Source organism: Cyprinodon tularosa, unplaced genomic scaffold, assembly GCF_016077235.1.
Source record: "Cyprinodon tularosa strain WSP-4 unplaced genomic scaffold, ASM1607723v1 ctg10, whole genome shotgun sequence".
Lineage (NCBI taxonomy): Eukaryota > Metazoa > Chordata > Actinopteri > Cyprinodontiformes > Cyprinodontidae > Cyprinodon > Cyprinodon tularosa.
Window position 1 is genome coordinate 969,727 of NW_024037782.1, and position 21,933 is coordinate 991,659.

General features: G+C 37.9%; 1 protein-coding gene across 3 annotated transcripts in view; it reads left to right on the forward strand.

Moving 5' to 3' along the window:
- col2a1b (collagen, type II, alpha 1b) overlaps positions 1-21,933 on the forward strand; it is a 68,212-nt gene that overhangs the window by 23,623 nt on the left and 22,656 nt on the right. For all 3 annotated transcript variants that reach the window (XM_038293442.1, XM_038293366.1, XM_038293522.1), the window contains 13 exons: positions 1,747-1,845; positions 2,132-2,176; positions 2,399-2,497; positions 2,682-2,735; positions 2,923-3,030; positions 3,769-3,822; positions 6,182-6,280; positions 9,203-9,256; positions 18,619-18,717; positions 19,173-19,226; positions 19,619-19,672; positions 20,070-20,123; positions 20,436-20,489. In XM_038293442.1, the coding sequence (XP_038149370.1) occupies positions 1,747-1,845; positions 2,132-2,176; positions 2,399-2,497; positions 2,682-2,735; positions 2,923-3,030; positions 3,769-3,822; positions 6,182-6,280; positions 9,203-9,256; positions 18,619-18,717; positions 19,173-19,226; positions 19,619-19,672; positions 20,070-20,123; positions 20,436-20,489 (927 nt within the window). The remainder of the gene's footprint in view (positions 1-1,746; positions 1,846-2,131; positions 2,177-2,398; positions 2,498-2,681; positions 2,736-2,922; positions 3,031-3,768; positions 3,823-6,181; positions 6,281-9,202; positions 9,257-18,618; positions 18,718-19,172; positions 19,227-19,618; positions 19,673-20,069; positions 20,124-20,435; positions 20,490-21,933) is intronic.

Below are 21,933 nucleotides of genomic sequence, written 5' to 3' on the forward strand. Positions count from 1 at the left end.
ATCAGCTGATTGTCTTGTAGATGTAAAATGTATGGAAGCCCTGATAGGCAAGATAAATTTAAATCTGGAAAAAAAAAAAATTTTTAAGTTGTTTTTTTTTTGTCTTTTTGTTTTTTGCCCTGACAGTCAGTGCAAAAGAAAGTATTACACGGGGAAAAAAAAAGAAAATTTTGCGTTAGATTTTTTTTTCTTTCTTACTTGCCTTTCGGGGCAGAAAATGAAGCAATAAAAAAAATTTAAGCTTTTCTTTTCCAGAATAATTTTTTTCTCTTACCTTTCAGGGCTTACATAAAATCAAGATAATCTGATAAAATTACAGAGCATTAAGTCCCTGGTGGCTACAGGGGGTTGTGACTTTTTTTTTTTTTTTTTTTACTGTGACTATGTACTGTTTGTAGCACACCAAAAAGGAAACATAATTACAAAAACTAACTTTTTCACACTTATCTATAACTTGAGATATATGTTTTTAACAAGCTTGTTTTGTGATTTATATTAAGGACTTAATGATTTTACCTTTTTATAATTGTGGAACTGTCAGGCCTTTTAATCTCTGCATCTATTCTATTTTTAATCAAAGGGAACTTGTCTTTACAAAAGGTTTATAAAAGCTTTGTTACTACCTGAGCTCATTAAAAAAAAAAAAACAGTATTATTAGGAACAGAAATGACCATAAGGCAAGTAACAAACCTGAATATTAACCTTGTTGCTGGTATGTGTTACTGGTATCAGCTGCAACATTTGTGTCAAGAATGAACCAGGATGGTTAAAAGAAAAAACAGAAATTAGATTTGATTGTGACTGGATCACAGAGATGGTCATAGGCATGCTAAAACACTGACAGTCACATTTTACTCATGCTAGGTATAGCTCTCTCTCCTTCAGACCCAAAGTGTTTAATCACTTTGAACATATTTAAAGTTTGCCCTTCACAGATTTCCTATAGTCCAGATTGTTTTTTTTTTTTTCAGGGTTCCTGGTTTCTACCATTCAAATGCTGACTCTGCTGTAACTCCATTATTACATGCCTTGGAAGACAAAGTTAGACTTAGTACTTAATAACCTGGAGAGCCCAAACTTTTCATATATTAATAAATACCAGAGATCTACTTCACAGACTGTTAAAGGCTACTTAAGACCAGCTCCTAGTCTTGCGTTAGGACTATAAAGCGTTTCTTAGAATGGTTAGAAATTATTCACATACAGTGGGGTTTAAGGATGGCTTAAGCTCATGTTCAAATTGATTAATCCTAATATAAGCTTTAATGCACCATTTGTTTTTACAGTGCATGTTTGACAGCCTACATAAGGGCCAAGAAGTTTATTATTTATCTTCATTTTATTCATTTCATCAAGTAAACATTTAAAATGGCTTGATATTTGTCTTTGTAATGATTGATAGATTGACCTGTTTGCATTTTTTATTGTAAAATATTTAATTTGGACTATATATAGTTGTTATTGAATTAAATTTTGTATTAAATTGTTTTTATTCTCAAATATTATCTTCAGCAAAGTTTTTATCTATGATATAGAGACAAATGAAACATGATTTATCTTATTTATACAGTTTGGAAGCCAGGTTGACTAAAACAATTTTTTGTTCCACTTTTGACCCCATAATCATTTTTTTATTTTGTTGTGCTTTTAACATGTTATCAGAGTTCTCTAATGTTAAGATAATAGATTAGATTTGTTATTCAAAGATTATTAAATGATTGCCCTTTTGCATGTGCTATATTTAGGGTGAAGCTGGTCCTACTGGTGCACGTGGTCCCGAGGGAGCTCAAGGACCCCGTGGAGAGTCGGGCACTCCTGGATCACCTGGACCCTCTGGTGCCTCTGTAAGTAATGGCATCATAACAAACCACAACAGGAAAAAAGTGACCAACCCTTTGCTACCTACATAATGAAGATGACTTTTTATGCTGAGAGAGGAACTAATTAGATAAACTACTTGGGAAAAAATTAGTTTTACACATAACAGGCAGGTATTATTAGGGTTTAACAGACTCACACATCATCGATAAAAATAATCCTAACAAAACATAGATTTAATATGATACACTGTCATCAATCACTTCAAAACACACATAGGAGCGTATTTAAATATTCTCTTTTTCCTTGCAGGGTAACCCTGGCACTGATGGTATTCCTGGAGCTAAAGGCTCAGCAGTAAGTTTTTTTTTTTTGTGTGTGTTATTGTTTATGTCCCATTTCCAATAAAGGATTTACATTTGTACACTATGTCTAAAATCAAATAGGCTCAATCACTTATTTAGTTTTAATCTACAGTTCAGTGATATTTAAATCTCTCCATTAAATTGATGTCTTTATATAATTCAGGTAACTGACTTTACATTTATTTTTCCTCTTTCTCTCTAAATTCCTGTGTAGGGTGCTCCAGGTATTGCAGGCGCTCCTGGTTTCCCCGGACCTCGTGGGCCTCCTGGACCTCAGGGAGCAACTGGACCTCTTGGGCCAAAAGGAACATCTGTTAGTATTTTATGATTTGATATACTTAAAGATTGAATTCCTTGCAGCTATTTGGAAACTAATACTTCCAAATGTAAATAACAGTACACTAATGATATTGTTGTTAACTTTACATCCAAAATGATTATTCTGAAGAATATTCTAACCATGTCCACTATATATATTCTCTCCTCTCTGGGATTAGGGAGATCCAGGTATACCAGGATTCAAGGGGGAGGCTGGACCAAAAGGAGAAATTGTGAGTTGTTTTTTTTACTCTCATTTAATCTCATATCTCATCTCATTCTCAAAAATTTTTATTAAATATATACATGAGTCCCTAAACTGATTTTGAGGCCAATAAGAGTTTCTTCTTTAGACAAAGCTATTAATCAAAGGTACACAAAAACTAAGTATTATTCTGTATAAATTAAACCTGTTGACAGGGACCAGTAGGCCCTCAGGGAGCCCCTGGCCCACAGGGAGAAGAAGGCAGGAGAGGACCCAGAGGTGAGCCTGGTGCTGCTGGACCTCTAGGACCTCCAGGAGAAAGAGTAAGTAACGAAGGTCTGCGGAAACAGGTTGTTTTAAAGACATAAAATTACTGTTTTACCTGGTAAATGTCCTTATAAATGTGCCTAAGTCACACACTATGACTTTATGAGTCTCTATGTCAATGTTTTTCTGAGGTTTGTTTTTGGTCCATTTTATAGTAAGCTTAAGCGCTTTTGATATTTTCTATAATAAAACAAAATTACCAAAGCTAATGTGCATGCTGGCAACAATGAAACAAGGAAGTAATGGAGCCAAAACAGTCAACATTTTCTCAGCAGAGGTGTGTAAAGAAAGCGGAAAAGTCCAAGATCAACTGTGAAAAAGCACAGTCACAAACATCAGATGTTAAGATGGATAAGACAGCAGCAACATACAACAAAGCTTATGTCTGCTGGCCACTTCAGGTGCAAACGTTTTCTTAGGCTCAAAAGGGACAGAGCAAACACTACCAGGATGAGCACTATAATGCTTTATTTTAACATAAAGATATTTTTAGTTTATATTTCTACAGACGCTACATGGCTCCTTTAAAAAAATGGATACATTGTTGTACTCCTTGCATTGAGAAAATGTCTTAAGTCGGACATTGTTTAACATGTTTTATATATGGATTAATAATTTTATTAGATCACATTTTATAAGTTCGCTCAAGTTCCTAAAGGTTTTATATAGAATTTTATTGGTTCTTGCATTGTTTGTGTTCAAATCAGAGCTAAGATTTTGTGTTTTCTGTTCAGGGAGCCCCTGGTAATCGTGGTTTCCCCGGTCAGGATGGTCTGGCTGGTCCCAAGGTGAGTGATCATCACAGTTAGATTAATATGTAAAGAATATGCACTGGACAATGTGCTCAACCACAGATCCAACTATGGAAAAAAATAAGGGACATGGAATATAAAAAAAATAGGTTAGGTCTGACGGATATCACTTTACCTTGAGCAATCTTTTAATATCACTATGATCCACCTTTCACTGACTGGACTCATTTGGTCTCAGTCTGCAATTTTTTTATTATTCTAAGTCAAAGAATCACCTTCAGTTTAAAGTTTTTGATTGGCTTGAAATCTGTGACATTTAGTGTTATCCTATGAAATGTATTTCTATAATGTGGTAAGTTCATGGAGCTTGAATGCAGTAATTTTTAATTGTAAAAGGTTTTTATCAAATAGATGGTTCTGAGGAAATAAAAAGTTGATATCTCTTTAGGAACAATGCCCTCCATAGTATATGTGCTATAAAAATATTGATATTGTTGCTTTTACTATTATTATTACTTTTTATTTGTGACTGATGACATTTGTAGAGGATAAGTTTAGCCTGCTTATAATGATAGATCTTGTTAAATTGCACAAAGCTGCTAAAGAGTTGAATAGCATGACTGATGATTTGTGTAAAGATTCTGTTTACACATCAGAGTTAATTGAGGTCATGTTGGTTTTGGAATTTATGAGTGTTAATTTTTTTTCTTTAGATTTCAAGAACACCCCGTTTTTTTCTGCTAAAGTTTAATGTAATTCCTCTTAGCCGTCACAAGATGGCAGCATGGTTAATTGTCCAGTCCTGCACAACTGACCTGTATATGTCAACCTTATCAGTTAGGGCCGCGGTTCTCAAAGTGTGTGGCGCGACCCACTGGTGGGGAATTGAGACGTGACAGGTGGGGCGCGCCAAGTTCCGGTGTGTGTGTGTGTGTGTGTGTGTGTGTGACTATAAATGTAGAATGTGTGAGAGCAAACTGTCCTTATAGCTGTATGTTGCCGCTTTTTAGACCAATCAAACCCACAAAGTAATCATTACTAGCCTACATGCAGTCTAATTAAAAGAACATTAGATATGAGAAAAATTTCACCTGGAACTGAAGTGCCAAAATAATGATTGACGTGACGTCGGCATATTATTTGTAACAGAATAAACTTTCGCGCCCCAGTGTTGCCAACTCAGCGACTTTGTCGCTATATTTCAGACCCCTCCAGCGACTCTTTTTCAAAAAAACTAATCTAGCGCCTTTTGGAGACTCTTACGTGAAAGCACGTATCGTTCCTTTTCTTGTCCTCCAGCGGCAGGTGCTGCCATGGGGCGCCTCCCCCGTCCCAACCCCGTTCTCCCCCGCTATTGCAGGAGTCCCTATCAGCGCTGCAGTCAGAGCAGAGACACAGCATGTTTAACTTTTGCGTCCAGACTGCAAATAAAGCGCACATGCGCCGTGATTGACGGCGCAGGTTGATCATAAATAACTGAATTTGAAATATTTTATCTTAAATAAATAACGGCGTTTGATTCACACAGCCACATGTTCATGTTTCTGGTTAGGAGTGGAGAGCGAGTATCCACTCATCGGGCAGAGAGCTGTGTGCATTCTTCTTCCCTTTGCCACATCATATCTCTGTGAGATGGGCTTTTCAGCTGCTGCTTCAATGAAAACAAAATACAGATCTCAGCTGAACATTGAGCATGACTTGAGAGTGGCAGTATCAAGCCTGCAACCCCGTTTTGAGAAACTGCAATGCAAAACAGGCTCATTGCAGCCACTAATGCAGGGATAAATAGACCTGTCTTGCCAGATGGATTTCACTTCTTTTCTTTTATTAACAGATTGCAGAGTGGCACTTTAATTTTTTCTATCTTTGAGCTTGATACAAATTTTGACACAGCTGCATTTTTATTTTCTTTATTTTTGAGCTTGCTGTTATTTGATGTAGATTTGTATTTAGATACTACTTGTTACTTCAATAAAATTGGAACATTTTAAGATTGTTGCATATTTCATTAGCATTGTGTTGGGGCGATGGGGACAGGCGGGGCTTGAAAATTCCCCCTTGTCCAAAGTGGGGAATGACAGAAAAAGTTTGAGAACCACTGAGTTAGGGTAATATCTCATCTAAAATTGTCTTCCATGGACAGTTTCATTTAACACAAAATGAATCTATCAAGATTTAATCTCTTCATCTCCAGCAGGTCAATAATGAACTCCTGCACATTCTTAACAGGGTAACTGATATCCTGGAGAGTAAAGTGGAACTGAAGTCAAATTCATTGTTATATGCACCCACTTGGGGGTTAAAATCAGTTTCTTATGCAAATGCAACCCAATCTGTGTTCAGGGTGCTGATTTATTTATTTATTATTATTTTCTTTTTTTTTTTTTTTTGGCAGGGAGCCCCAGGTGAGCGTGGACAACCAGGGACCAGCGGTGCCAAGGGAGCCACTGGTGACCCCGGCCGTCCTGGTGAGCCAGGGCTTCCTGGTGCAAGGGTAAGTTTTTCCTAGACTGAGTTTTCAGCCAGTTTATGTAAATAAGTCCCAGAGGTTCAATCAGAATAAATTTTTGTTTATGTTAAGAAAAGCTCTGTGTTAACACCTTGAAGTTTCTCTCTCAGGTTCTTTTCCTGAGAAAACTTGGGACAAGCTCTTTAAATAGCACCTCATAATGTATATATATTAAATAACCATGATACATGACACAAGATTTTGATATAGAATGTAATCTTACTCAGATCAGAGAAGTTGCTTTTGATTAAAGAAGGCAGCGCTTACCAACTGGGTTCACATCTCGTAGAAGTGGCCCTGAATCACAGTTAAAGAAGCATTTTATTCAAATTCAGTATGCCGCATCATCACATAATTACATCATACACATTTGAAAATAATGAGACATCCATGGCTCCAGCCTTATCAGAATATTACACCAAGTTCTTTCATCAAGGACACTGCTCTCATTCCATTCACAAATCTTTGCCATGTACATAATGAAGCTGAAAACATTAGTTCTGAGACGCATTTTATAATTAGGGTTTAACAAACTCACACATCATCAATTAGAATAATCCTTAAACACCAAACTATCCAGAGCTAAGATCACAGTTACATTATTCTTAAGCAAAATACGGACTTGATATGTAAAATACAACATCATTCGCCAACTGGCAAACTGATATTAAAAATACAATCAAGCCTAGCCTAACTTCTGTTTATTTCCCCTTTTACAAGAACTGCTGTTTTTTGTAGTTTTTATTTTATTTTTTATTGGATGAAAAAAATCACTAAAGCCATAGTTAGCCATGGATGCCATGGTTAGAGAGGATAGTTAGAAGTGACTGAATGCACAGCTTCAATCATCTGCTTGTCTGTGCTGCCACTCCCAGCCTGCAGCAGGCTCCAGAAGTTGGGTTTAAACATGGTACCTACTTATAGGTTAATCCTAGGCTAGGGGCCGGATTTATCAAGATCCAATTTTGCGTGCAGTAATTTGCGCTCGCAAAGTGGAATTTTGCGCGAGGGGCTGAACCATGGTTTGCGGGTGATTTAACAAGAGCGATTGCGTAACTGGTGGCAGGCGCAAAACTGTTGGAGACGCCCTATTTAAATTATGGTTTTGCGCGTTTTGTGGTTTGCGGCAAAGTAGTTTGTGCAAACTAGTGCATTAAGAAATTTTAATCTTACAGTGACACCACCCCCTCCAAAAAAAGAAATATATATATATATATATATATATATATATATATATATATATATATATATATAAACTTTGGCAACCTTTATTCCCTAAGGTGGTATGTGGCTGAATTTCTACTTCACCGCAGTAAGAAAAAAACACACACAAAAAAAAAAAAAACAGGTGTTTTGTATCGGCCTGTAGAACAATGCACATACCAAATGGCTCACAAGAAGTGACTGTGGATAAGATGACTGCATTGGCATGTTGCTCCACAGGCGCAGGGTGTCGGGGTTCTCCGATAGGGCGTCAGGGCGACATGGCATTTAGAACGTCGGACAGCACTTCTGAAAAACGAGATTGGGAGATCCCAGATGCAAAAAAGTGCAATGTTGCGAGGAGTTTTGTGATATCTGCATGCGTGGGTCCTCCTTGTGGCTGGCTCCAAATCCATTCGGAGTTCCCCCAACAGCTCCAAAATGGCAATGCCGGATAAACGATATGTTTTGATGATCGTTTCCTCGTTCATTCCAAAAATATTCACACGGAGTGAAAAAATGCGTTCTCTGCGTCTCATTGCTTCATTTCGATGTCTCCTTCTTGCGACAATAACCGCTGCCATGTGTGCGCAATTACGCATACAGACCATTTGCACCTTCTTTTGAAACGTGTTAAACATAGAGTCAGATACCGTTAGCAAAATTGCTTTCAGGTTTGATAAATCACTTTGCGAGTGCTAAATTAATATATTTACATGTTCTCCTCCCACAAGACGCACTTTTGCGTGTAAACGCCCCATATTGAATATTCATTGCAGAAAAAGTACTAAATGGATAAGAGGCGCTATTTAGCACGTTTTAAAGACCAAATCCTTTTAGCACGCTGTTGATAGATCAGTTTGTACATTTTTTAGCGTGCGCAGTGAAATAGCTCACGTTTTAATACACGCAAACCTTTGATAAATCCGGCCCTAGATGTATTATCAACAACAGTCTCCACAAACACAGAGATATTTCTGCGTGACCACCTAAACTGGTGCAATTTGGAGATAAACAGAGTCCTTGTTAAGTTTACCCTTACAGTCATTCACTTTGCTGCACAATAGAATAATGTGCAATGTTTAATGATGCAAACAATGCCTGTGCTTAATACAAATTTATAAAGAATGGTGTCATTAAGGCGAAAGCTTTTAAAAACATGTTAAACCCGCATAAACATGCTTTTTTTTACTATCTAAACATTGTCGAAGGTGGTAGGGTAGGAGTGGTAACTCAGGATGCCAATAATATGTCATTATGTCCTGTAAAATTACATTAAGACAAAATAAAATATGTCTTTGAGACCTGTCATACGTAAAGCAAAGTACAGTATGCATCAATTCTTATCAGTCTGGTGATATTCAGTAGTACGAGAGACAATACGTTCCTCACACTCGTTGCTACAGCAGCAAGTGTGCAAGAGTAAACTTTGCATTTGCAAAAGAAATAACCAACAAAGCAAAGTCTTTTGAAATTCAATCCATCAAAGAAGTGCGCACATACACTGAAGGTCTAAAACAAATCTTTGAATAGCAAGGATAGCATGAGGATTGCATCCTCTTTAATTGCATCCTCTTGAATCCTTAATTTTAGCATTTCTTTATTTATATATTTGTATGTTTCCTCTCCCCAGCCCTGTGTTGTGTGTTTTAATAAAGCCCTCAGATGGTTTCATATTATTTCTTTGCACTTGGTATCTTGCAGGGTTTGACTGGTCGTCCTGGTGATGCTGGACCCCAGGGTAAAGTCGGACCTTCTGTAAGAGCACATTTTTATGTTACAAATTTATGAATGCATTTGACTTATTATTAATTATCTTGTTGAATGTAAGTGCGCTACAAATAAGGTTTAACAAAAAAAGATTAAGGTAAGATTATAAACAAAAAGAGATAAACTAGTTGCGCTATTATTATTAGTTGCTTGTGGCCATTTTGTCATTTACTACTTTTTTTCCTTTATAGTTAAGATTATTAAATTGTGAGAATAAATAGTGCTGTGAATCAGTGACCAGCAAAGCAAAAATCACAAATGGTTAAAGTAACCATCCCTGAGAAGAAATGACTACTGCCAAAAAGGAATTAAAGTCCCCATAGACCAAACTGACAGAACACGTCAAAGATAATCTTTACTTTTGTATTAAGATCTTAGCATATAGAACCACATTCAGCACTAATTATTCCCCTTTCTTGCTGCTGACACACCTGAATTTCTCCACTGCTGGACAATAAAGGATGTTTTTAACCGATTCTATTTAAGGTATGATTATGAAAAACTAATTCTAAATCGGTCAGAGTAAAAATACCAAAGAGCAGCCATTAAATTCTAAAGTTAGTTATAAGATAGAATGTGGCGGGTGGTGTAAGACCAAAACTGGCTTTAATTTCTAAGATATGGTTCTGGTGAAGGGTAGAAGCTGAAATGATCTTTAAATAGTAATAGCGCAATCTTTCCAATAAAGATGCGTTTGGTTCTTGGTTCAGAAGCATCCAAGTTAGACTCGCTTGAGATCTGTTAGATGTTGTTTAATGTGACCATGTAATCAGCAAACTTTCTTTCCTCTTGTTCAAAACGCTTTATTTTCCAAAATCAAAACAAACTTAAATTTTCTTACCGCAACATGACGTGACAGGCAGATCATTTCGGCTCATTTCGTTGCTTTTTTGCCACTCAAAGAAAACAACAATAATCATCAGAAGCGGTCAAAAACTGTATGGCTGCGCTGACTGAATCCAAAAGCTCACCCGGCCCCAATAGCCAACTCCAATATAATCCAGGTGCTGCAGTCACCTGTCCATAATGAAGGGGCGGAGGCGAGAAACAACGTAAATTATGAATGGCAGCAAAACACAACTAAACAAATTCATAATTTCATAATTAAGTCAGTCAACTTATACTTCAAACCAAAATATTTCATGTTCATATATATCATACCAAAACCAGACAAAAAAAATAGTAAACTAGAAATAAATATTCAATCATAAATCAAGCATTTGGCTCCAACATTCCGGCCCCTAATTGGCATGCAGGTACAAATGTCAATTACATAAAACAAAATAGAGGAGCCAAAGTCTCTTTTTTTTTTTTTTAAGTCTCTAAGTCTTCAAGTCAATCGTAGAAGACTGAGGAGGAAATGTGTGTATGTTTACACTTCAGTCTCCACATGAAGCCTCCAGGAGAAGAACAAGCTTTGTTATAGGTCGACGGAGAGTGTTGGTCTTGGTCCGAACTTGCACCTGTCTTACAAATCCCTTGGCATCCGGAAAGGTTTCTGTTACTTGCCCCATTGACCAAGAACCTCTTGGAGCTGTATCGTCAATGATCAGGACAATATCCCCTTTTTCAAAGTTTTGTGTTTTCCTTGTCCATTTGTTCCTTTGTTGTAGTTCAGGCAAATATTCCTTTATCCACCTCTTCCAAAATAATTCTGCCATGTACTGAACTTGACGCCATCTTCTCCTGCTGTAGGAATCTTCTGGGCAGAACACTCCAGGTGGTATGGAAGCGTTTGTTTTGAGAAGTAGGAGATGGTTTGGTGTCAAGGGTTCCAAATCCATGGGGTCGTTTGATGATTTTGTGATTGGTCTGTCATTGATGATAGCCTCCACCTCGCAGAGTAAGGTGACGAGTCCTTCGTCGTCCAACGTTTGTTGGTTTAGGAGAGCACTGAGAATTCGTCTTATAGAACGAATTTGTCTCTCCCAGACTCCTCCATGGTGAGATCCTGCAGGTGGATTAAACAGCCAAGAGATGCCTTTTTTCAGTGCAGCAGTTTGAATCTGGGAATTGTTTAGAGTTTTTACAGCCTCACGGAGTTCACGCTCTGCTTTAACAAGGTTGGTCCCATTATCTGACCTCATGACTTTAACAGGGCCTCTTCTGGAGACAAATCTTCTGATTGCATTAATGCAGGAATCAGTATTGAGATTATGTGCAATCTCTATGTGAACTGCCCTGATAGTGAGACATGTAAAAACAACTCCATATCGTTTGACAGTAGACCTTCCATGCTTTATGTTGAATGGGCCAAAGAAATCTACACCCACGTTGGTAAAAGGCGGTTCATCTGGACTGACCCTTTCCTTTGGTAAGTCAGCCATGATCTGCTCACCTTTCCTTACATTCATCCTCTTGCAGGGAACACATTTGGCGATCACCTTTCGAATTGCTGAAGTAGCTCCTGGAATCCAAAACTTTTGTCGCAAACGCGACAGAGTGTGACTTCTTCCATTGTGTCCAATATTCTCATGAATGTATCTAATGATGAGCTGTGTTACATGGTGGTTCTTTGGCAAGATAAGAGGGTGTTTGGATTCTGATGGCATAGCAGACTTGCTTAATCTGCCACCAACTCTCATTAGTCCCTCCTGCAGAATTGGTGATAGTTTAAGGAGATGGCTGCTAGATTTCACAGCATTTCCTTTCCTTAAGGCAGTCATCTCTTCTGCAAAGTTTGTTTCCTGCAAGAACATGATGATTGCATCTTCTGCTTCTTGTAGTTCTTGCACAGAGAGAACTTGTTTTTCCTGTTTGTCCCTTTTATTTCCAAGAATATCCTTTTTCTTTGCAATAGCTGATGCCAGTAGAGCTTTGAAACGAAGAATCCAGGCTACTGCTCTTTTAAGGCGGTACCAGTCAGAATACCACAACAGTATCCTACTAACAGCATTTCCACTCTCTTCTAGAACAGCAACGTTTGATACAAGCACTTTAATTTCTGGATCTTCAGGAGTGAGAATCAAATCTGAATCTGGTGTCTTGGGCCATTCAGATTCAGGTAGCTGAAGAAACGCTGGGCCTGAAATCCAAGTCACATGGTTTAAGAAGCTGGGTACAGAAACTCCTCTTGAAGCACAGTCAGCAGAATTCAGGCTGCTGTTCACATACCTCCACTGAGAAACATTGGAAGCAGATCTAATGGTTTCGACTCGATTGGCGACAAAGGTCTTAAATCTAGAAGTCTCATTCTTTATATATTTTAGCACTGATGTGCTGTCAGTCCAAAAGACTGATGGTACGAGAGGTACTTCAAGCTCCTCTTGTAACATCCGATCCATTCTCACAGCTACAGTTGCAGCTGTGAGCTCCAACCTTGGGATGGTTACAGGCTTTAGAGGAGCCACTCTAGCCTTGCCAATAACAAAGGCTAAGTGAACTTGTTGGTATTTATTTGTCATCCTCAAATAGGAGACCGTGCCATAGCCATTTTCGCTTGCATCAGCAAAATGGTGGAGTTGTGCTGAGTCCAGTTGTCCAAAACAATCAGGTTTGAGGCATCTCTTAACCTTGTAGTCTTTCAGCAAATTCATGTTTCTTAACCAGTTAGACCATTTTTGATGGAGACTTTCAGGAATCCTCTCATCCCATCCAAGCTTTAAATGGCAGAGTTCTTGTAAGATCTGTTTGGCAGGAAGGATGACTGGAGCCAGCATTCCAAGTGGGTCAAAAATCGAACTAACCATTGATAAGATCCCACGATGAGTAAGTGGCTTGTCTTGGAGCTGAATTTTGAATTTAAATGAGTCCGTCTCAGTGCACCATTGTACACCTAGTGCTCGTTCGACAGGCAAGATATCTTGGTCAAAATCCAGGTCTCTGATTTCCTTGGCTCGGTTCTCCTCAGCTATGGAGAGAATCAGTGTTTTGCTATTGCTGATCCACTTGTTCAGCTTAAAACCTCCTCTGGCACATAAAGTACTCAGGTTTGATGCGAGCGTCAGGGCTTCATCGTCATTTTCTACAGATTTGAGACAATCGTCTACGTAGAAGTTTCTAAGTATTGTAGAGATGGTTTCTGAGTTGAAGTCCACCAAGTTCTCCTTTGCACACTGCCGCAGAGCAAAGTTTGCACAACTTGGTGAAGATGTAGCTCCAAATATGTGAACAACCATTTTGTACTCTTCAAGTTCTTTGCTCCAATCTCCATCTGGCCACCAGAGAAACCTTAAGAGGTCAGAGTCTTCCTCTGGGACTCTTACTTGATGAAACATCCCTTCGATATCAGCCATGAAAGCAACAGGTTTCTGTCGAAATCTGGTGAGCACACCAACAAGACTATTGGTCAAGTCAGGACCTTGTAGCAGATGGTTGTTCAAACAGGTACCCTGAAAGCTAGCACCACAATCAAATACCACCCTTAGCTTCTGTTTTTTGGGGTGGTAAACACCATGATGTGGTATGTACCAAATCTTCCTGCTCTGGCTTGTCTTAGCCTTGTCTTCAGGAGTTAATTTAACAGCAAAACCTTTGTTTAGGATGTCCGACATGAATGCTTTGTATTCTTCATAGAATTTGCTGTTCTTTGCAAACTTCCTCTTCAAGTTAAGTATCCTTTGTTCAGCTACACATCGATTGTTTGGAAATACAGTGTCATCATTCCTTAGTGGTAGACCAATACTATAATGTCCATTTACCAACTTAATGGACTTGGAGACACTGTCCATGAACAGTCTGTCCTCCTGTGACATTTCAAGGCGCTCCTCGTGTTGACGCTCTGGGAAGTCTTTTTCAATTTGCTGTTGCATCACTTCATAAAGCTTGACAACAGAAATTCTACAAGCCATAACAATCTGTTTTCCATCCTTTGTCACATTTGTCTTTCGAAAAGGACCATTTACAGTCCAACCCAATGCAGTTTTAACAGCATATGGTCCATCTTTTTGGCTGCTTATAACTTTCCATGGCTCCAATGCCTTTGGAACATTGCTGCCAATCAGCAAACCAATATCAGCATAAATTTGAGGGAGTTTAACCTCTTTCAGATATGGCCATTGTTCCAGATCCTTTTCTGAAGGAATATTTTCCTTTTTTACAGGGATTTCCGTCTGCATATAAGTATCAGGCAAACCAATGTATTCATTGCTGTCTAAGCTGCATATTTCCAAATCAGACACAGTAGCTGTTTTGATGACTTGCTCTTTATTCATTGTGCGTAAAAGTATGTCAGTTGTCCTTCCAGTCAGTTGTAACTGTCTGAGCAGTGCCTTGGTACAAAAGCAATCAGCACTGCCTGGATCCAGGAAGGCGTTTGTCATGATGGATTTGTTATTTTTTTTATTTTTCACTTTAACAGGCACAATAGCCAGGATGGATTCAGATTCATCAGCCCCCATGTCAATCAATCCTTGTTCTTTATTCTTTATTTCCAACAGACCACTTATGATAGATTTTTCTTTATTGTCTTTGTGAGCAGTTATTGCCTCACTCTTGGTAATATGCAAAGTGGTGGGGTGTTTGAGTAAACACACTTGACATGTTAGCCTTTGAGAACACACTTTGCTCATGTGCCCAGCCTCCAGACATCCAAAACATACCCCTTTTTTCTTGAGGAACTCCAACTTTTCTTTGTGGGCTTTCTTCATTAATTTGGAGCAGGAATTAAGTTTGTGAAACCCATCACAAAATAAACAAAGCTTGCTAGCTCCTTTAATAGCAGATGTACCCAGAGAAGTGTTGCTCTCCGTTGTGGGCTCTGTGACTGGTGTTACACTAGTGACAAAACCACTTTTGCTCCTATTCTCCCTGCCAGCCCTTGGCATTTGCTGCATATTTGAGCTACCTCTTGTAGTTGGAGTTATGTCCTTTAAACTGCCAAATACTGGGTGAGATGCTATTTGAGCCTGCTTATCCACAAACTGCACCAAATCTGAAAATCTAGCTCTTCTTCTACTTTGGTCCTGTAGTTCCCAGACTTTGAATCTCCATTTTTCTTTTAGTTTGAAAGGAAGCTTTGAGATTATGGTTTTTATGTTGGCTGGATGGTCCATTTCTTCCAAATAGTCCACAGTAGTCATAGCATTGAGGCAGCCATTTAGAAATAATGAAAAACTTTTTAATGCTTCAGCATCTTCCACCTTTAAAGCTGGCCAGTTAAATGCTCTATTTAGGTAGGCTGTTGCGACTGTATAGTCATCTCCAAAGTGTTTTTTCAGCAGTCTTTTTGCCTCCTCATATCCTCTGCTGGGTGGCATATACTGGCAGCTGCGCACCAGCTCTTGTGGTTTGCCAGTTGTAAATTGCTCCAAAAAGTGAAGTCTGTCTTTGGGATTGTCTGTGCGCTCCTCAATTCCATGCTCAAAGGCTCTCATGAAAAATTGATATTCCAGTGGATCACCTTTGAAAACTGGTATGGTGAGCGATGGTAACAATGACATATTTTGTTGTTTTACAAGAGCCTCTGTTATTTTGTTTTGTTTTTCCATGATTTCAGACAAGTTGTGTAAGTTTTCATTTCTTTGTTTAGGCATGGAATCAGATTTTTCTACAATCACAGGTGTGTGTTGTTGTTGCACAGTCTTCTTCTGCAGTTGCATGTCTTGTCTCCATGAGTACTGCATATTTTCATCCCTGACAGTTTGTTGTGTAATTTTTGGTCTCACCACTTGGGGCTGTTGCACTTGATCTGGTAAAGACTCATGAGCACATGGAATCTGAACAGCATTTTCAAAGTATGAATTCATCCCATCCTTTCCATCTGATGCTTCAGAGCCTTGTTTTGATCCCAAAGCCTCAAGTACATTGATTTTTGCTATTGCAGCTGCAAGCTCTGTTTCCAGTTCCAGTTGTTCTTGCCTTTTTTTTAATTGTTCTTGTTGTGCCTCAAGCTCATGCTTTTTAGTTAGGGCTGCGACCCGTTCTATGATAGCAGCTCTTTCTGCTTCTGCCTTTATGCGAGCATATGAAGTGGCTGAAGTGCTTGATGCACGAGACTTTGATTTAGCCTTTGATGTTGGGGCATTTGAAACACTGTCATTAGGGCAGATGTCATCAGAGTTTACAACACTGGGTTGCTTTCCATGTCCAACAATAGAGGATAAAGTCCTTTGACATCCATTTTTAACATTTGGTCCAATTTCACATAACCACATTTGCACATCCTGTCCAAAATCAGTACATTTGTCAATTGTTTGCTTAAGCCATTGACTTTGCTTTTCAAATTCCTTTTCCGGCAGAAAATCCTTAAGTGATTTTTGACATTCACATGCTTCATCACAAAGTTTGTTCATTTCATCCAAAAGACCTCTTATTCTAGTTGCATTTTCATTTGATTGCATGAGCTCTTTCATTGTTTCCATTAGCCTTTTGGATTGTTTGCATTTTGAGTTTCTTGATTTTTGAGTGTTTGCCAAAAGCAGCTCCAAACCCTTTGCAGTGTGTTTAATAACCCTTTTTTCCTTTTGAAGTTCCATACAAGTTTCATCTTCCATTTCCGTGCGTGGCTTAACACCGCCCTCTGGTGACTGAGGTTTAGAAAGACTTTTTGCCATGACATCTTCATCCATTTTCATTTGTTCAAACCACTTTGTTCAGACAAAGACACAGATGAAATCCTCTTTTGAAATTTCAAGCATTGATGATTTATTTTATTTCCACAGATGATAGGTTTGCGTTCAGTTTGAGTTCACTTATGCATTGGTGGAGAATTCTCATTTTAATTAACGTCTTTGTGCGTAGGCGTGTCCATACGCTTCATTCATTCATGATTCCGGTTGTCAGGGAAACATTTGCTCCGCAGTCCGTGCACATAAACGTATTGCACAATTTTCTTGGAGTTGAATTGTTGTGTGCCCCACTTGACTTCACAACAAGCTGCCGACGTTCCTCATGCAGTTAAGTTTTTGACGAAATAATAGCGCAATCTTTCCAATAAAGATGCGTTTGGTTCTTGGTTCAGAAGCATCCAAGTTAGACTCGCTTGAGATCTGTTAGATGTTGTTTAATGTGACCATGTAATCAGCAAACTTTCTTTCCTCTTGTTCAAAACGCTTTATTTTCCAAAATCAAAACAAACTTAAATTTTCTTACCGCAACATGACGTGACAGGCAGATCATTTCGGCTCATTTCGTTGCTTTTTTGCCACTCAAAGAAAACAACAATAATCATCAGAAGCGGTCAAAAACTGTATGGCTGCGCTGACTGAATCCAAAAGCTCACCCGGCCCCAATAGCCAACTCCAATATAATCCAGGTGCTGCAGTCACCTGTCCATAATGAAGGGGCGGAGGCGAGAAACAACGTAAATTATGAATGGCAGCAAAACACAACTAAACAAATTCATAATTTCATAATTAAGTCAGTCAACTTATACTTCAAACCAAAATATTTCATGTTCATATATATCATACCAAAACCAGACAAAAAAAATAGTAAACTAGAAATAAATATTCAATCATAAATCAAGCATTTGGCTCATACAAATAGGGACGCATGATATTATCTACACGCTGCTGCATTAATGTGTCCAATATTTGCAATAAAACTAAGTATCAGACTTCCCCAGTAAAACTCACCGATATATGAAGTGTTGATTTTGTGACAAACAAGAAAGGATTATCCCTGCCCCAGCAGGTTTTATGCACCCAACTGATGCATGAGTTTGTTACAGAAGAGATGTTGCCGTTCAAAAAATATACAGCTGCTATGTAAAATATAAATATATATAACTGCTACTTGCAATGCCTGCAAAGGATAGGGAGGAGAAAGCTGTATAGGGTCTGTAAGTAGGCCTATGGAAAAAGTATCAGCCAGTCAAGTTATAAAATATAATTTTATCAGCTATGGGCCAGAATTTCATTATCATGCATCCCTGGCTTTAAAGTATCTCCCCAAAGATCTGCTCTTTTAAAGCTGCAACAGTCAGTTTATCCAAATGAGAATAGAGACAAAGAAGGTTTAATTTACATGCTTTTAAGTTATTTAGGCAGCCCCACAAACGCAAGGAACTGCTAGTTTTTTCTTTTTACAAATCAGATGTTAATATCATCTGCAAAGGAATGAAACAAAATGTAATGTTTTATATTTTTTCATAAGCAACAATATAAGCCTACAGTGTAGGCGTATGTGTTGTATCTTTTATTTTTAATATCTCATATAAAACAGGATTCAATTCAATCATAGCTGTAGGACACAGCCATTATTCACCTGCTTATAAAGTATTTATTGCTACAGAATGTACATTAAACCTCCCAACCAAATAATTCTGACTCAGCTCAGACATTTTCCAACTTTGTTTAAATTCTGTCCTAACATTGTCAGCGCAAAACATTCAACTTTTTTTTTTAATCACATTTAAAGCATTTTAACTATCATCTCATATTGTTTCTGAATTTTTTTGTTTTTGCCAGGGAGCTCCTGGTGAGGATGGACGTCCAGGACCCCCTGGCCCTCAGGGAGCCAGAGGACAGCCTGGTGTTATGGGATTCCCTGGACCAAAGGGAGCAACTGTGAGTATTGCATGTTTATTTTTTCCTTTTTTATGCTTCTTTTAGTTTTTTCTTTTTGTTGCTTGTTCTCTTTTATATTTAATAATCTTGTTTGCCTTTAAGCTTCTATTGTCTGTTACCTTTGTCGCTGACAAGCTAAATTCTCCCACTTCAGCACAATAAAGGATATTTCTATTGTTCTGTTTTATTCTTAGCTTGAAAGTGTCCTCTATGTGGCAAGCTAATTTATCAGATCATTATATTTTTATAAGCATAGTGCACAGAGATTTTTTTTATTTGCGCTGTATGAAAAAAAATCCTTAAACAAAATCATACTGTACACTGGATTAGTACCATCTGCCTTCCTGCATTGCATAAACCTATGCACCCTCTCCCCTCTAAAAATAGGTGCAGCTTTGAGTGTAGCCACAGAGGCATTTTGATTTGCAGGTATTTCATATTTTTGTTGTTTTTAGGGTGAACCTGGAAAATCTGGTGAGAAAGGACTGGCTGGAGCTCCTGGTCTTAGAGTAAGTTGATGTCTCCTCCTGCATTTAATAATCAAAATTACCTCAAAATGTATTGTTGGGTTTATTTTTAGAAACAAATCATGTTTCCTGTGTCGTATATTTTTAATATAAAGTGTTTATCAGAATTTCTGTTACAGAAAATAAGTTTGAAGGAATTATTATTTATAGAAAACGGCTTTCAACACAACTATTTTTAGATTAGCAGTTTAGAGCTCAGCCTTTATATTGAATGGAGTTGTGTATTTAAAATGCACCCCCACATTATTTAAAAGAAACATTTCAAAGATCTTCTTTTGCCAAAAAAGCTCAGTTATATCTCCAAGATGTCTGTCAGTTAATAACCTCCGCTTTGGCTTTCAATGAACTCATATCTATATGGACTTTCTCTTCAGGGTCTGCCTGGAAAGGATGGAGAAACGGGTGCAGCTGGACCCCCTGGCCCTGCTGTATGTAACTTTATCTCCCCTATCTGACTCACTACTGCTTCAACACTGATGGTATCCATTCCTTTTCTAAGTCTGCATTTGGAAGCACCCTTCAGTATCTCAGTTTCCCCTGCCTGACTCTACAGTAGCACTGTCTGGAACAAAGAATCCGTGACGCTTAATGTTTTAGCATTACGTGATGGCAAACTGATTTACTGAAAATAAATCCACCTAAACGGGTAATTTTCAAGGCAACAAAATGTATTTCACCTTAAAAGACATTTCTTTGACCATCCATGTTTAAGGGAGTAGCAACTTTATTTTTTACATCATCTTATACATTAAAGTCTACATGATCTACATTAAATTATCTGGATTGTAAAAAGTAAAAATGAATGAATAATGAATTTGTGTTCAGGGCCCTGCTGGGGAGAGAGGAGAGCAAGGACAGCCCGGTCCCTCCGGTTTCCAGGTTAGTCTGTCTGCTTTAACCCGTTTCTAAATCTAAAGTCAGAATTTAACTTTTTTTCAGCCTTAACCATAAAGTACAATTTTTTACTACCTCATCATGACTATCGAAGTTGTTATGATTATTTGATCTGTTTTATTTTTGGTGTAAATGGCCATACATTTCTGTATAACATTTCCAAAGCTATGTAGAAGAAAAACCACTGAAACCTATTTAAGATCAGATGTTTGTGGAGCTAAAGAGACATGCAACATATTTTATTTGTTTTATGCATACAAAAGTGCTGATTCAGCAGTATTTCCATTTTGTGCACAGGGTCTCCCTGGACCCCCTGGCCCTCCTGGTGAAGGAGGCAAACCTGGAGACCAGGTAGGTGCAATTTTTTGATGACATATGCAATAAAACTTTACACAGTAACCTGTGGCATAGGATAATAAGCTTTGTGGGGGGAAATGTGTTTATCGTGTGTGTGTGCGTTTGCATATTCAGTTGTATGGCATGAGTGAACATGTGTTTTGATTGATATGTAGACTTAACAAAGCCGATTAGTGGTGAATAATACCTTAAACAGTGCTCAAGAATCTACTTCCAATAATATTTGACAGTTGACACAGAAAAAAAAAAAACGGAACTATTTTGCTAGTCTTAAATTGTACAGTTTCCAGACGCCTGATGCAGCTAACTGTGCTGCAGTGCTAACACTAGCCTATATGTAAATAAAAACAAGACCTAGATACCTGTTAACTTACTGTTTCCTCACAAGTTGCCACTATTAGTTTGCACACAGGTCAGTTTTTTACCTTCCTGCAGCAGTTTAACCCATTGACGCCCATTGTTGTAAATATGCCACAAACCCTTTTTTATTATGTACAAGATGTGCAGTTAATAAAAATTCATTGTGGACTTAGAGAACCCTTAGCAAGCTTTTGTTTCTGCTACAACTGGGCCTAACGTGTGTGTTAACAGTGATTATGATAAATGTTACTAATTTGTAATATACTTACATTTCGGTTCATTTTTAAAATAAATAGAAAGTTTAGAAATTTCTATTCGGCAATTAGTTAAAGGCAAAAGGCTTTGGGAAGCCAAAGACTACCTCGCAAAAATAGTTTTTTTTTTCTGCATTTTAGGATTTTATTTTTTTTTTGCTCAGTTTTAAGTAATTTTTTCCTGTAGCCAGAAAAAGTAGATGGCTGCTGCCCATACCTTCTCTTTTTTATTCTTTTTTTTATCTTTATTATCTTGTGTAGTTGGATGTGTATATATTAGTGCTGTCAATCGATTAAATTTTTTAATCGCGATTAATCGCATCAATGCCTGAGTTAACTCGCGATTAATCGCATTTTAATCGCACATTTTTTTCCTGATTGAAAATCATTTAAATACTCTCGATGACATACAAAAAAATACATACAGGCTAGGTTTGTGCCAATGTTCTTTTTTTAAAATGAAAACAGGTCACAGATACTGATTTATGCCATAGAAACATATGGCAAGAAGATGGGGAGGCATGTAGCAAAAAATAACAAATATGTAGCCAAAAAAAAGGCCCTGAAAACAGGCTGATGTAAAAGACAGTCTTTACAGTTAATACAGTCTTTTGAACAAAGACAAGCATTTTACCCTACCGCTATAAAATGCAGTAGAGTTAACATTAGATGTTAATTAACCAAGGTAATAATGAACAATTTTCAATCAATACATCAAAATCAATAGACCGACATCACTAGATGAAGGTAGTCTATGCTCTCTAGAAAGTTACTTTTCAGCCTCTTAACAAAAATGAGAACACACACACACCCACTCACCCACA